General features: G+C 39.4%; 1 protein-coding gene and 1 pseudogene across 9 annotated transcripts in view; one reads left to right on the top strand and one right to left on the bottom strand.

Moving 5' to 3' along the window:
- Positions 1-4,933: 4,933 nt before the first annotated feature.
- Positions 4,934-12,454, bottom strand: part of Acsl4 (acyl-CoA synthetase long chain family member 4) — a 74,723-nt gene continuing 67,202 nt past the window's right edge. For all 9 annotated transcript variants that reach the window (XM_027433637.1, XM_027433639.1, XM_027433638.1 and 6 more), the window contains one exon: positions 4,934-7,776. In XM_027433637.1, coding sequence (XP_027289438.1) covers positions 7,619-7,776 — 158 coding nt within the window. In that variant the 3' untranslated portion in view covers positions 4,934-7,618. The remainder of the gene's footprint in view (positions 7,777-12,454) is intronic.
- LOC118239409 lies at positions 8,954-12,235 on the top strand (annotated as a pseudogene).

The following is a 12,454-nucleotide window of genomic DNA, read 5'->3' as shown; positions in this document are numbered from 1 at the left end:
ACATGGGCAAATGGCTATGTCTTTTGCACTCTGGCTTCATTTCCTTTGGCTACATAGGCAGGAATTTGAGAGTTGGGTCATATGGCCATTATACATTTAGATTATTTCCCAGGTACCCCCAACTCACTTTCCACAGTGGCGTACTAAGCTGCATTCCCACCAACAATGTATAGCACTCCCTTTTTAAAAATAAGACTTCTTTTATTCAACTGAGTGATTGTTGAAAAACTCTTGCAAGCGTCTGCAGTCTGTTTGTTAGCATTGCTGAACAGTACTTGATTGCTGGACTCCAGGATGGTTTCTTTAATTCATTTTCCTACTGATGCACACATAGGCTGTTTCTATTTTCTGATTATTAGAGACACACTGCCGTGAGTGGCATTAAAGAAATCCTCTCCAGGATGTATGTATCCCTTTTTCCTTAGGTAAATACCTAGGGGTAGAAATTCTCAGTTATAGAAAAGATGCAGTTTAGCTTTATAAGCAACTGCCAAACCGTTTTTGCCAAGTTTTCTGCTCCCACAAGTACTGGGGGAGGAATTCAATGGCATGTGATTACTTTCGCAGTCTTCTGCTTTATTCAGATGCACAGCCTTGTCTTGCAGCTATGAAACGGATTTGCCTCTGTACTTCTAAGGAGGACGAGTCTGGTTTTAGGCCTTGGCTGCCCCCACATTTGATGATCACTAAATGAGCAACCACACAAGTTACTAAAATGTGAGCAGCAGCCCCGTGGAGCAATCACTTTTATTGAAAGCGTATTGTGTTATCGCTGTGTTAAGCGCTTTCCATGAAGAATCTCGGTCAGTCCTTAATGACCACTCTGTGCAGTAGGTACAGCACCATTCCCCTTCTATACGGAAGGACAATGAAACAGATGTTAAGTAACTTACCCAAAACACAAAAGTGGACAGTCTGAGATTTGAACCAAATCTTCAGAATCCTGCTATTGTCTGTGTCCAAAGAATAGCAGGGTTAAGTGTTTCTAAGTAGGCTGTCTCATCAGCCTTCACATTTTACATACACTGAGAAAACAAAGGTGGAGATAGAAGAGACTTAGCTAATAGGAAAGCCACCAGAATCCAAATATAAATATACCTCCTCCCCCCCCCCCGGGGCAGGGAATGTTTCCATTCCACTGCTCAACCTCCTTCCATGTTTGAGCAATTCTTGATTATATTTCTAGCTTTTTAATGGTGCCAAGGTTCTACACAACATTTGGAGATATCAGAACAGAATGCATGCATCTAAAAGAATGAAGGAAGTTTAACTTTCACTTTGGGGCCAAGGCATAGGTCATGAAATGAAATTGTTGGTTAGATTTGCACCAATTTCCCACCTAGGCATTATCTGGAAAATGTCTCCCCTATCCACCCAGTCTTCTCTGAAGAGAAGAAAACAATGCACTGATACACTGGGAGCTTTCAGTGGGAAAGGAGTGGGAAGAGGAAACATGAGGTGCACTTGGACTCCCACAGCGCCATCTGGTGGCAGGCTGTAGTTTCACATTGCTTCAGAATTTTTTGCAACTAGTAAATATTTCTAGTGGCTGGGGCCCAGAGAAGAGGAGCTAAAATTCTCACAAGGACAAAGGAATGGCTGATGCCAGCCAGACCATTAAACACAGGGGTGCTGAAAGCACTAGTACAGGTCACTAGCAAGGCGCAATAGCAGATCCATGGGGTGGAGAGGTATCTTAGCAGTTACTGGCTGTTTTTCCAGAGGACCTAGGTTCAATTCCCAGCACCCAGATGGCAGCTCACAACTGTGCAACTCCAGTTCCAGAGGATCTGACACTCTCACATAGACATACATGCAGGCAAAACATAAATGCACATGAAACGAATTGATTTAAAATACGGGAAGATCTGGCCAGAGGAGGCAGAGGCATGCAGAACTCTCTGAGCTACAGCTTGATCTAACAAGACAGCCAGATTTACACAGAGAAACCATGTCTCAAAAACCAGAAAAGAATTAGCAAATCCATTCACACAGAAACCGTGAACCTGTGCCTGCAATGAATCTTGGCCACCTAGCAGCTGTCACTCTGCCATATCTCTGTGCTCCAGTTCCTTACACACACAATGGAGATAACACTGTGTTTACCATAGGAGTTGCTGCAAAGACTGAATAGGACAATGCTTGTAGTTAGTTCGCACAGAGCTTAGCATATACTATTAAGCATGCAGCTGTAGGTATGTCATTCTCAACAGTAAGGTTGTACACTGTGGAACCAGGAGACAGGCTTTTAACAGAACCCAGGAGAATCCAGAACATACTCCACCGCCCTGCACCCTCCCCACTCTGCCCCCCACCCCCAAAAGCATCATGCCTGAGATGAGCTTTGAGCTTTAACAGTCTGGAACACTCTCTGCTCTTTGTGCCTGCGGAATGCAATACTTAACACCCAAGGAACAAGCAGGGCTCATTTCCCTTCACTTGTACATCAGCAGGGAAGGTCTCCATGTGGGGGCAGCAGGAATCTTGGTGACTGCTTCTGAGTTGGAAAATGATATGGGGACATTTAGGAATTAGTGAAATCAGGCCCCAGACCATGAAAGAAATTGTTCCCACAGTGAGTAGACAGGGCCTGTCTTGAAATTCAATGCTGAGAGAAAAAATGAAGACCATTTGTGTCAACTGCCATCTGTCTGAATTTTGATTTTGTTCTTGGACAGTAACGCTTCAGTGGCTCGTGATTCATCCAGCAATGTTAAATATGTGATGGGGCCTGATAATCTCCCATTGCCTCAAAACATCAACAATTCTGGGGGCCTCTGCTGCTCTCCAAACTGCCTGGGACAGCAAATGAGCAGATCTATTGTTCACTTCCCCTGCAAACTCTTAACATGCCAGAGTATCCAAACTGCATCCATTCATAGCCTACTTCTTCCTCAATACACTCTGTAGCCAGCACAGAGGTAACGGTGTTTGAGATTAGCATAGTGGAGCACATACAAGAAAACACCAGGTCAGGTATTACCATGCTAAGAACAGGAATCTGAGAGTGCTTTGCAACTAGTTTCACTTATCAATACATGTGATGATAAAAATTGATTCCCTAGAAAAAATGGGTAAGAATGCAACCTGTCAGGGTTTAGGCCACCCTGAAGAAAGAGAGCATCAGTATCTCAGGCATATATGGAATCTCTTGGAGATTTCTGATGTACGATCTCATTCCACGTCGTCTCCAGGGATGTTGAAAATGAACGTGTGTGTGTGTGTGTGTGTGTGTGTGTGTGTGTGTGTGTGTGTGTGTGTGTGTGTGTGTGGTATGTTATGACACGTGCAGAAGCACACACTGGTCTGTGTAAGCAGGCTACATGGAAAATTATACTCCTTGTTACTAGCAAAATTTGGTGAGATTCACTCTTGCCTCTTTTGCATTAGTTGAATACTGGAGGCTTTCAAAGAAGTCTGCCCAGATATTGAACTACAAAAGGGCCTCTGTCTTTTCCAAGTTCCTACGGAGGCAGACTCTTTGGCTCACAGTTATGCTTCTAAGACACAGTATGCTACAGGTGATGAGAGCACAAGACAGCTTGTCTTCTGTAGCACCTGGCAGGAGTAGACAAAGCTCAGGTGCACTTCCTAAGTGTTGTGTCCTAAGACAGGGAATCTAATGGGACTGGACGTGATGACAGGACTTAAAAACTGAAATGCTTTTGCTTTCTAAAGGCAGGCCAGAGCTGCGCTGGGGTAGTCTTTAAAAATGTCTAGCTGGCAGGGCGTTGGTTGTGCACGCCTTTAATCCCAGCACTCGGGAGGCAGAGACAGGTGGATCTCTGAGTTCCAGACCAGCCTGGTTTACAGAGTGAGTTCCAGGATAGCCTCCAAAGCAATACAGAGAAACTCTGTCTTGAAAAACCCAAAAAAACCAGTCTAGCTATATATAGTGGTGCACACTATAATCTCAGCACTAGGGAGGCTGAATCCGGATTCTAAATGTCAGGACAACCTGGGCTACACAGCAACTCTCACCAAAGGGGGGTGTGGCTCAGCGGCAGGCTGCTTGCCTAAGAATGTCCTAGACCGTTTTCCAGCATAAGCACCAAATAATAAAATTTTAAGAGGGGCCAGGCGGGGTGGCACACACCTTTAATCCCAGCACTTGGGAGGCAGAGGCAAGCGGATCTCTATGAGTTCGAGGACAGCCTGGTTTACGGAGAAAGTTCCAGGACAGGCAAGGCTGTTACAGTCTCTGACCTCTAAATCCAAACATCTTTCCACAAACTCTTCAATGATAGGAAATTATTTAAGGCTGCTGGTGTGCTGGTCAAGAGTTTTAAACCACCTGAGAGATGGTCTGGTTATAGTATTATCAGAAGAGCCAGTGTAAGGAATTGCTCTAAACACTGGACATGGATTACTTCTTCCCAACTGTCCTAACAACCCTATGAAGTAGATCCCAATATCAATCCACTCCATTTTTCCAGGTAGAGAATCGCCGCTCTGGAATGTTAACTTGCCCAAAGTCACCAAACCAGAGTTTCAAAAAAATAGAGGCTATTAACATACTATTTATACCTGTATATCCTCATATTAACTCATTTTTTTTTTTCGAGACAGGGTTTCTCTGTGGCTTTGGAGGCTCTCCTGGAACTAGCTCTTGTAGACCACACTGGTCTCGAACTCACAGAGATCCTCCGGCCTCTCCCTCCCGAGTGCTGGGATTAAAGGCTTGTGCCACCAACACCAGGCTTAACTCACATATTTCTATGTAAACATTAACCTAAAGTTAATGATTACTATCAGAATTTACCAATTCATACCCCATAACTATGCTCTGTCCCCCAGTTCAGTATTACAACGTATTCAACTCACTTTGTATTAAAGTAATCTCTCTGGGTACAAATAAACCAAACGAATAGATAGGTTAATGGTACATTAACTATAGACTTTTATGTCTACATTGTAAATAAAAACAAATAGACATGATAACATGGGTGGATTTATTTCATAAGATTCAAGTGCAAACTTAAAAATAAGAACAGACAAAGCTTTTCAAGAGAAAACACAAAAAAATCTAAAGAACAATCATACAATCGTGCATTTTAAAAGAAAGTACAAATATGAATACAAAATTTGTAACTACATTCAAAATTAAAATTATTACTCTCCAGTTCCCAAATGTCACACAATCTTTAACCTGTTCTCAGCTTGTCACTGTAGAAACATTTGTCGTATGCTACCGGGAAAGTATAGGCAAAGATTACTACTCAGTCTCTATGAACAAAGAAATAGGACTCTCTCTCACTTCAGACTATATGAATCGTTCCCCAGTATTTCATTTCTTAAAGGTCATATAATCATACCTTCAGTCAACATAAAAAAGTACAAACAGCAAGGAAACAAGACCCTTTCATGTAATTAAAGCAAAAATCATGAGTGTTCAACTTAGAAATGTATACACTTATAATCAATATTAAGTACAGCTTTACTTGATGGCTGACATGTAATAATTGTGAACAATTTAAATAGGTATAAAAATGGAGATCAAAATCTGTAGGCTCAAATACTTAAAAAGTCACTATGAATATGGAAAATATTTCTGTTTACATAAACATGTATATTTCTGATGAAAAGTCAGGGGGGGGCAGTGGCATCTCCCTGGTCCCTTAACATGTTTGGATTTTCATGAAGAATTAATTAGCAGCACCCAACCTTAAGTGTTAATTACGTGATTCTTAAGGACCTAGTCAACAGATCAGTTGGCAGTGTTCCAGCTTTCGGGAGATGGGGTGGGTGGGGTGCAAGTATCTGAAGTAACATACTATACATGCACTCACATTTAAAATCACCATTCCAAATGGAACACATATTGGAAAAGCCTAAGAAAACCACCCTTAAAGGACTGCCAGGGGGCAGGAGTAAATAGAAGCTGAATAGTAGTCTACTTGATAATGATGTCTTTTCACACTTCAAAGGCAAGTTGGGAAGCATGAGAATACTCACATATTACTTCAGGGAAAACTTGCCGCCAATTTTATTCTGTGGAACACTGAAAAGAACTTTTTACAAAAACCTTCGCTGTTGCTTATGATACCAGATGATTTTTTTCTCTATTACCACCATATACAGAACATTTAAATAATTTCTTTATAAATATTTTAGAGCGCAAAGAATTCATTTTGTTGCAGTGGTGGCCCACATCTGTACAACACAATGTAAGCAACATATATATATATATATATGTATATATATATACACATGTGTGTGTATAAAATGATTACGAAAAAGTGCAAAGAATAACAGTATTAAGAATTTTTGCTTTTTACAGTAACTATGGTTCAAGTGCGAATATCTATCAAGAAAATATAATCCCAGACTTTAACTGAAGATTTAAAAAGAAACCCACACCCCAAGTTACTGCACAGACAGTCCTTAATCAAGTAACCCTGCCCTTCTCCCAAATCTAGCATTTCCAGTCTCTAACTCTCCGTAAACAGGAAAAGTTGTAACAGTGTTTTCTTCCCTTTAACTTCCCCAGGCTCATCCAAGACAATTAATCACCCGTAGGTTTGAATGAGATTTTTGAGGAAGCCATTTGTCATAACCCGCTTTGCTGAAATTAAAGCAAATGAAAGGCTCTCTTAAAAGCACACTACTGATCAAGAATCCAATCGGCAACAGCAAACAGACCATAAATTACAACTGTAATTTAATACAAGCACATTTTAAAATCAAGCCCCGTTATCAAAGAGAAATTCAGTCTAAATCTTTTTTTCCCCAGTATCAGTGCTATACTTGTATAATCTTTATGATTTCATGAATTTTCTAACAGAAAAACAGTGTATCTTCTTGGATTTCAATGGACTCTGTCATTTCTCTCTTGGTCTCTGTCTTTCACTAGATCACATACAGAAAGGCCACTTTTACAAAGTGTACTTTCCTCATAAGACATTCAGATAATTACAGTTGCTGATTTTAGTTCTCAGGCACCCAAAGGAGCAGGGAAGCTTCCCTCAAACATGTCACTAGATATTTTTGGTATGCATATGTTGTTTTTATTCTTAACTTCAGGCACTGTAATTATTCACAATATTGCAATGTTCTATGTCTAACCTCTATGACCTTCATGAATAATACCTTCTAAGATACTAACTCCAGATTATATTACAACTGATGTTTTTCCCTTCAAGGTAAATGGCTGGAAGAGAATTTTAAAGTCCTGCGGCACTTCTGCTTTGAGTAGTGTTAATACACAATATTGTCATGATTACTGTTGAAACTTCTGAACTAGGAAGACAATAGACACTGGAAGCTGTAAATTTCTTCAACTATATCTACACCAACTCCAATTCACTTACTTTAGCATGAAGTATCTTTTCTTTATAAAAAGAAGTGTATCTAAGGCTAATTTTTAAAAACAGAATTTCTGCTCTAAAATTAATAATACAGCTAAAGGGAAATGTCTTTTCAATTTCAGCTTCACTAGAACTAAGCAAAACTAAGTTAAAGTAGACTCAACTATTTTAACCACTTTTGGTTGTTTTTTTTTTGTTTCTTATGTCTTTAGAAGATATACCTTGCATTCTAACAGGTCAACAAAGGCTTAAAGTCTAGAACTGAAAACCATCAGGCCACCTCCTGTGCAAATGTAAATAAGAGTGACATTTTATTTGCCCCCATACATTCGCTCAATGTCCTTGAGATAATGGTTCTTCAATTCCTTCCTTTTCAGCTTGAAGGCATCTGTTACCAAGCCAGTTTCAGGGGTCCATGGCTCCGGGCTTAATCGAACCTTGATTGGAATTTCAAATCGCTCCAATTTCACTATAAAAAAAAAGGAAGACAAGGGTAGGAGAGTCAAGGAAGATACAGAAGGGAGGAAGGGAGGAGAAATACAATGAACAAAACATAAATTTTTCAGAATTGACAGCCTAGATGATGCAATAAAAGAGAAAATGTATTTACTGGTATGTCACACAATATGGCTACCTTTCTCAAGGTCTGCAGAGGAAGTTTTGCTCATACAGACACACACAACATCTTCCTCTTCACAACCCCTCATACTGCTGTTCCTCTGCCTGGGATGACTTTCCATCCAGATATCTATTAACATCCAGAATTCTTCTAACTACTTGTAGCAAACAAAGAAGACTAGATATTTTGGCCCCCCATATATTTTTCTTATCGTATGACTACACTTTGTTCAATGCCTGTATTTCCTTCAAAGATATTTGTCTCAACCAGTACAGTGCAAGCTCCATGAAATTAGGGTCTTTGTTTTATTGACTGTGACCCACAGATTAGACCAAGAGCCTTCAGCAAAAAATTCATACAAATTAAATCATTCCGTAAAAAATTAAACCTGTCAAAAATATCCCTTATAGCTGTATTATATAATCAAATGTGAACCAAGATGGTATTTATTTGGAATAATGATAGTGTTTACATGGTGTAAGACCAGACACACTACATTTCCATTTTGTGTAAGAGCTATACAACTCAATATATGTTTGGAGAAGTATAAGAAATCAAGAACATAGAAATAACTGCCCGTGGCATAGACCTCTAATCCCATCACTCAAGAGGCAGAAGCAGGTGGATCTCAGTGAGTTTCAGGCCAGCCAGGGCTATACAATGAGACTCTGTGCAAAATGAAAACATCAATAATAAAAAGGAACAGAGTGTGCAATTATATTATCCTATTTCTTAACAATCACCCAGAGTATTGGGTGTATTGTATTATGTATGTATTAACACAAGCTCATTAAAATTCTGAAGGATAACCATGTTACCCTGCATGCAAGCTTGATTTTTTTTTTGTGGAATGACTTAAAAATAATACTTGTGCTACTACCCAGCAGCCTTGATGGCATTAGAAATCACTTTGAGAGGATGTAATGCTGAATATGAAAATCAATCTCTCATGTATTACTTAGCATCATGTTAGCCAAGTAATGCCTAAACATGTAACGAAAGAACATGAAACTTGCTTGAATGAACAATGTCCGCTCTAATCTTGTATTATGGCACAGTAACCAAAAGGTACCTGGAATATTTGCTCCTTGGCTCACAGCTGGATCTCAAGGGAAATTTCAACTACATATTTGCCTCCAAAAACTTTCATTTCCTTTTAATTTCCCTACTCACAAAGGTCTAATTCTAAAAACACTGACAAAATTGGTAGGTACACCATTTCGGTTGTATTCAAGTGAAAGAAAGCCTTTTTTTAAATGTTCCTATAGTTCATCATTATTAGCAAAAAAGAATCTCCCATCACTGTTCTGTATTGAGGAGAGAAATAGACAATCACAATTCCATACGAGAAGAATGAAAGAACTGCCAGCAAATGAGAAAGAGGAATGAAGAACAAATAATTTTACACGTGTATTTTCTCTGAATAAACCTGAGCATTATAAAGTATCACCTGCAGGTGGCAGCATATAAGTGGCTGTTTGTTTTGAGAGAGAGAGAGAGAGAGAGAGAGAGAGAGAGAGAGAGAGAGAGAGAGAGAGAGAGAGCCCAAATATATCACAAGTGTGCAACCCATGTAGGCCAGTGGAAGGAACTGGATTCCCTGGAGCTAGAGCTACAGGCTCATGGTTATCATTCAGTATCCAAATGATATGGATTTTAATTACATATTAAAGTGGGAGAAAGTACTACTCATCTAAAAATCAGATTAAATTATTTATATACATTAACTAGGATAATGAGATTATATAGCTGCTGACTTGGAAAATGCTGATGATATTGACAAGTAAAGTCGGTGCCCTAGAAGGCCATCACCAGAGGGACTAGAGTCCAGGACTTCACTTACATCCTTATCACTTTCTATACTGTCCAATAGTTCACAATTACAGCTAACTGATAATTAGGAAAATTGTTACTTTCATCTTTAAAATAAAACAACTGATTAAAAAAATTAGGTAAATGGCTTACAATTCAACATAGGGAATACAGGGTTCCAATCAACTGTACCTGAAAAATGAATACCCTAAAATAACTTCTTTACTTAGGAAGCAGAGGTAAGGAATCACTCCAAGTTCCAGGCTATCTTGATTTAATTAGTAAGCTCTAGGCTAGCCAGGGATACACAATGAAACACTATAATAATCATTTTTTGATGAACAAAGCTATTGACTTCAATGAAGTAAATGAAACAAGCAGAAAGGCGCTGGATGGGAAAGTTCAATTAAGTTTAGAGAAGAAAAACAAAAGAATTACTGGCAACTGAATCGGAGAGGGCTAAGACAACTGCCAACTAGAATGGGTGCCAAGTGTCTTCAATGCAAGGCCTAGAGTAGGGAGCCCTGCCTCTGAAGACAAGGAGGAAGGGTGACAGAAAAAGCAGTAGACTTGGTACTCATGTACCCCTTCCTGAACCAGGCTGTTTCTTTTTTTGACTCAAGTACCCGAGGAGCAACAGAGCTAGAGAAAAGAGGATTCAGTGAAGTTTTACTAGGAGATTACTGGCAGTCAAACTAAGACCATCTACATAGCAGATTAGAGAGGCTTCATTAGAGAAATGGAGCGGTCCAAAAGGGAGGAAAAAGGAAGAAAAGATGAACATATGAGTGACTTTTCAGAGAACCCTGGGAGGCTTTCCCAAGTGTTTTCAAGTAACCCCTTTTAAAATAGGAATGAGTGGAGCTAACAGCACAGAGACTGAAAATATGAAGGATTTGGAGGACTTAAAAGAAAAACTCCCAAAAGGAAACTTGAAAAGAAAAAGCAACAGTGAGTCTGGTAACATGAAGAAAAAAGTTAAATTGTTCAAGGAATCCCAGTCATTGGAAGAGAACCAGAGACAAACTAGATCAAAAAGAAAAGCTACTAGTGACACATTAGAGATTTCTCCTAAAGCCACCCCCAAGTGTGTTTCTAAAAATGAGAGTACAAGACCCTCTCAAAAGTAATCAAAAGTAAAAATAAATTGGCTAAAGTCTACAAACTAGATCAAAAAGAAAAGCTACTAGTGACACATTAGAGATTTCTCCTAAAGCCACCCCCAAGTGTGTTTCTAAAAATGAGAGTACAAGACCCTCTCAAAAGTAATCAAAAGTAAAAATAAATTGGCTAAAGTCTACAAGTAAGCAACCCAGCATTCTTTCTAAGTTCTGTAGTCTGGAAAAAATAACAACAAACCAGTGATCCAGAGGACAGCCTAGAGAAAATGAGTGTGATCTTAAAGAGGACTTAGGGAAGCACCAGAGTGATCCCACAGCTAATGGTGGTATACTGGAGTCTCCAGGAAGCAATGTGAACGTTAGTGAAGTGAAGCCCATAGACAAAGGTGCAGAACATATTGGTTTTGGACTGATACAGAAATTATTTCAAGGTTATCTAGTATTAAGGACTTGCTGTTTGGAATGTGAAAGCTTAACGGAAAGAAGAGAAGATTTTCAGGATATTAGTGTCCCTGTACAAGAAGATGGGCTTTCTAAAGTTGAGGAGAGCTCTGAAATTTCTCCAGAGCCAAAAACAGAAATGAAGACCTTGAGATGGGCAATTTCACAATTTGCATCAGTAGAGAGAATTGTAGGGGGAGATAAATATTTTTGTGAAAATTGCCATCATTATACAGAAGCAGAGCGAAGTCTCTTATTTGATAAAATGCCAGAAGTTATCACTATTCAGCTGAAGTGCTTTGCTGCTGGTGGCTTGGAGTTTGATTGTTATGGTGGTGGACTTTCCAAGATCAACACTCCTTTATTGACGCCTCTTAAACTGTCACTAGAAGAATTGAGCACAAAGCCAACTAATGACAGCTATGGATTATTTGCTGTTGGGATGCACAGTGGCATTACCATTAGTAGTGGGCTTCTGTTAAAGTAGTACTGCTTTAGTACTGCTTCTGTTAAAGTCACTGACCTTAACAGTCTAGAACTAGATAAAGGGAATTTTGTGGTTGACCAGGTGTGTGAAATAGGTAAGCCAGAGCCACTGAATGAGGAGGAAGCAAGGGGGATGACTGAAAATTACGAAGATGAAGTGTCAATTAGAGTTGGTGGAAATGCCCAGCCAAGTAAAGTTTTGAACAAAAAAAAATGTAGAAGCTGTTGGGACTTCTTGGAGGACAAAAGAGCAAAGCAGATTATGAGCTGTTCAACAAAGCGTCCAATCCTGATAAGGTTGCCGGGACAGCATTTGTTGAAAGGAGTATGAGGGGAAGTTGTTGCTCTTTGATGATTCTGAAGCAAAAGTTACAGAAGAGAAGGACTTTTTGAATTCTCTTTCCCCTTCCACGTCTCCGACATCTATATTTTCCTTGTGGATATATTAAACAGACCTGGATAAACATTGGTAAAGCTCATTACACCTAAGAGTCTTTAGTTTATCTTTGGAGCTGTTGGATATTATTGGTCTCTCTAGGCTTTTATATAGTGAGATTTTAAATACTGAAAACCATGTTAATTTTTAGAATCATTTTCCTTAGTAGAGACCAGTGGTCCATAAGCTTCTGGGAACAAACTTGTATAGATACTAAATGATCCAAAATGGA

This window comes from Cricetulus griseus, chromosome X, assembly GCF_003668045.3.
Source record: "Cricetulus griseus strain 17A/GY chromosome X, alternate assembly CriGri-PICRH-1.0, whole genome shotgun sequence".
In the NCBI taxonomy this organism is placed as follows: domain Eukaryota; kingdom Metazoa; phylum Chordata; class Mammalia; order Rodentia; family Cricetidae; genus Cricetulus; species Cricetulus griseus.
The sequence above is the reverse complement of the archived record's forward strand: the minus strand, read 5'-3'. Positions and strand labels throughout refer to the sequence as shown.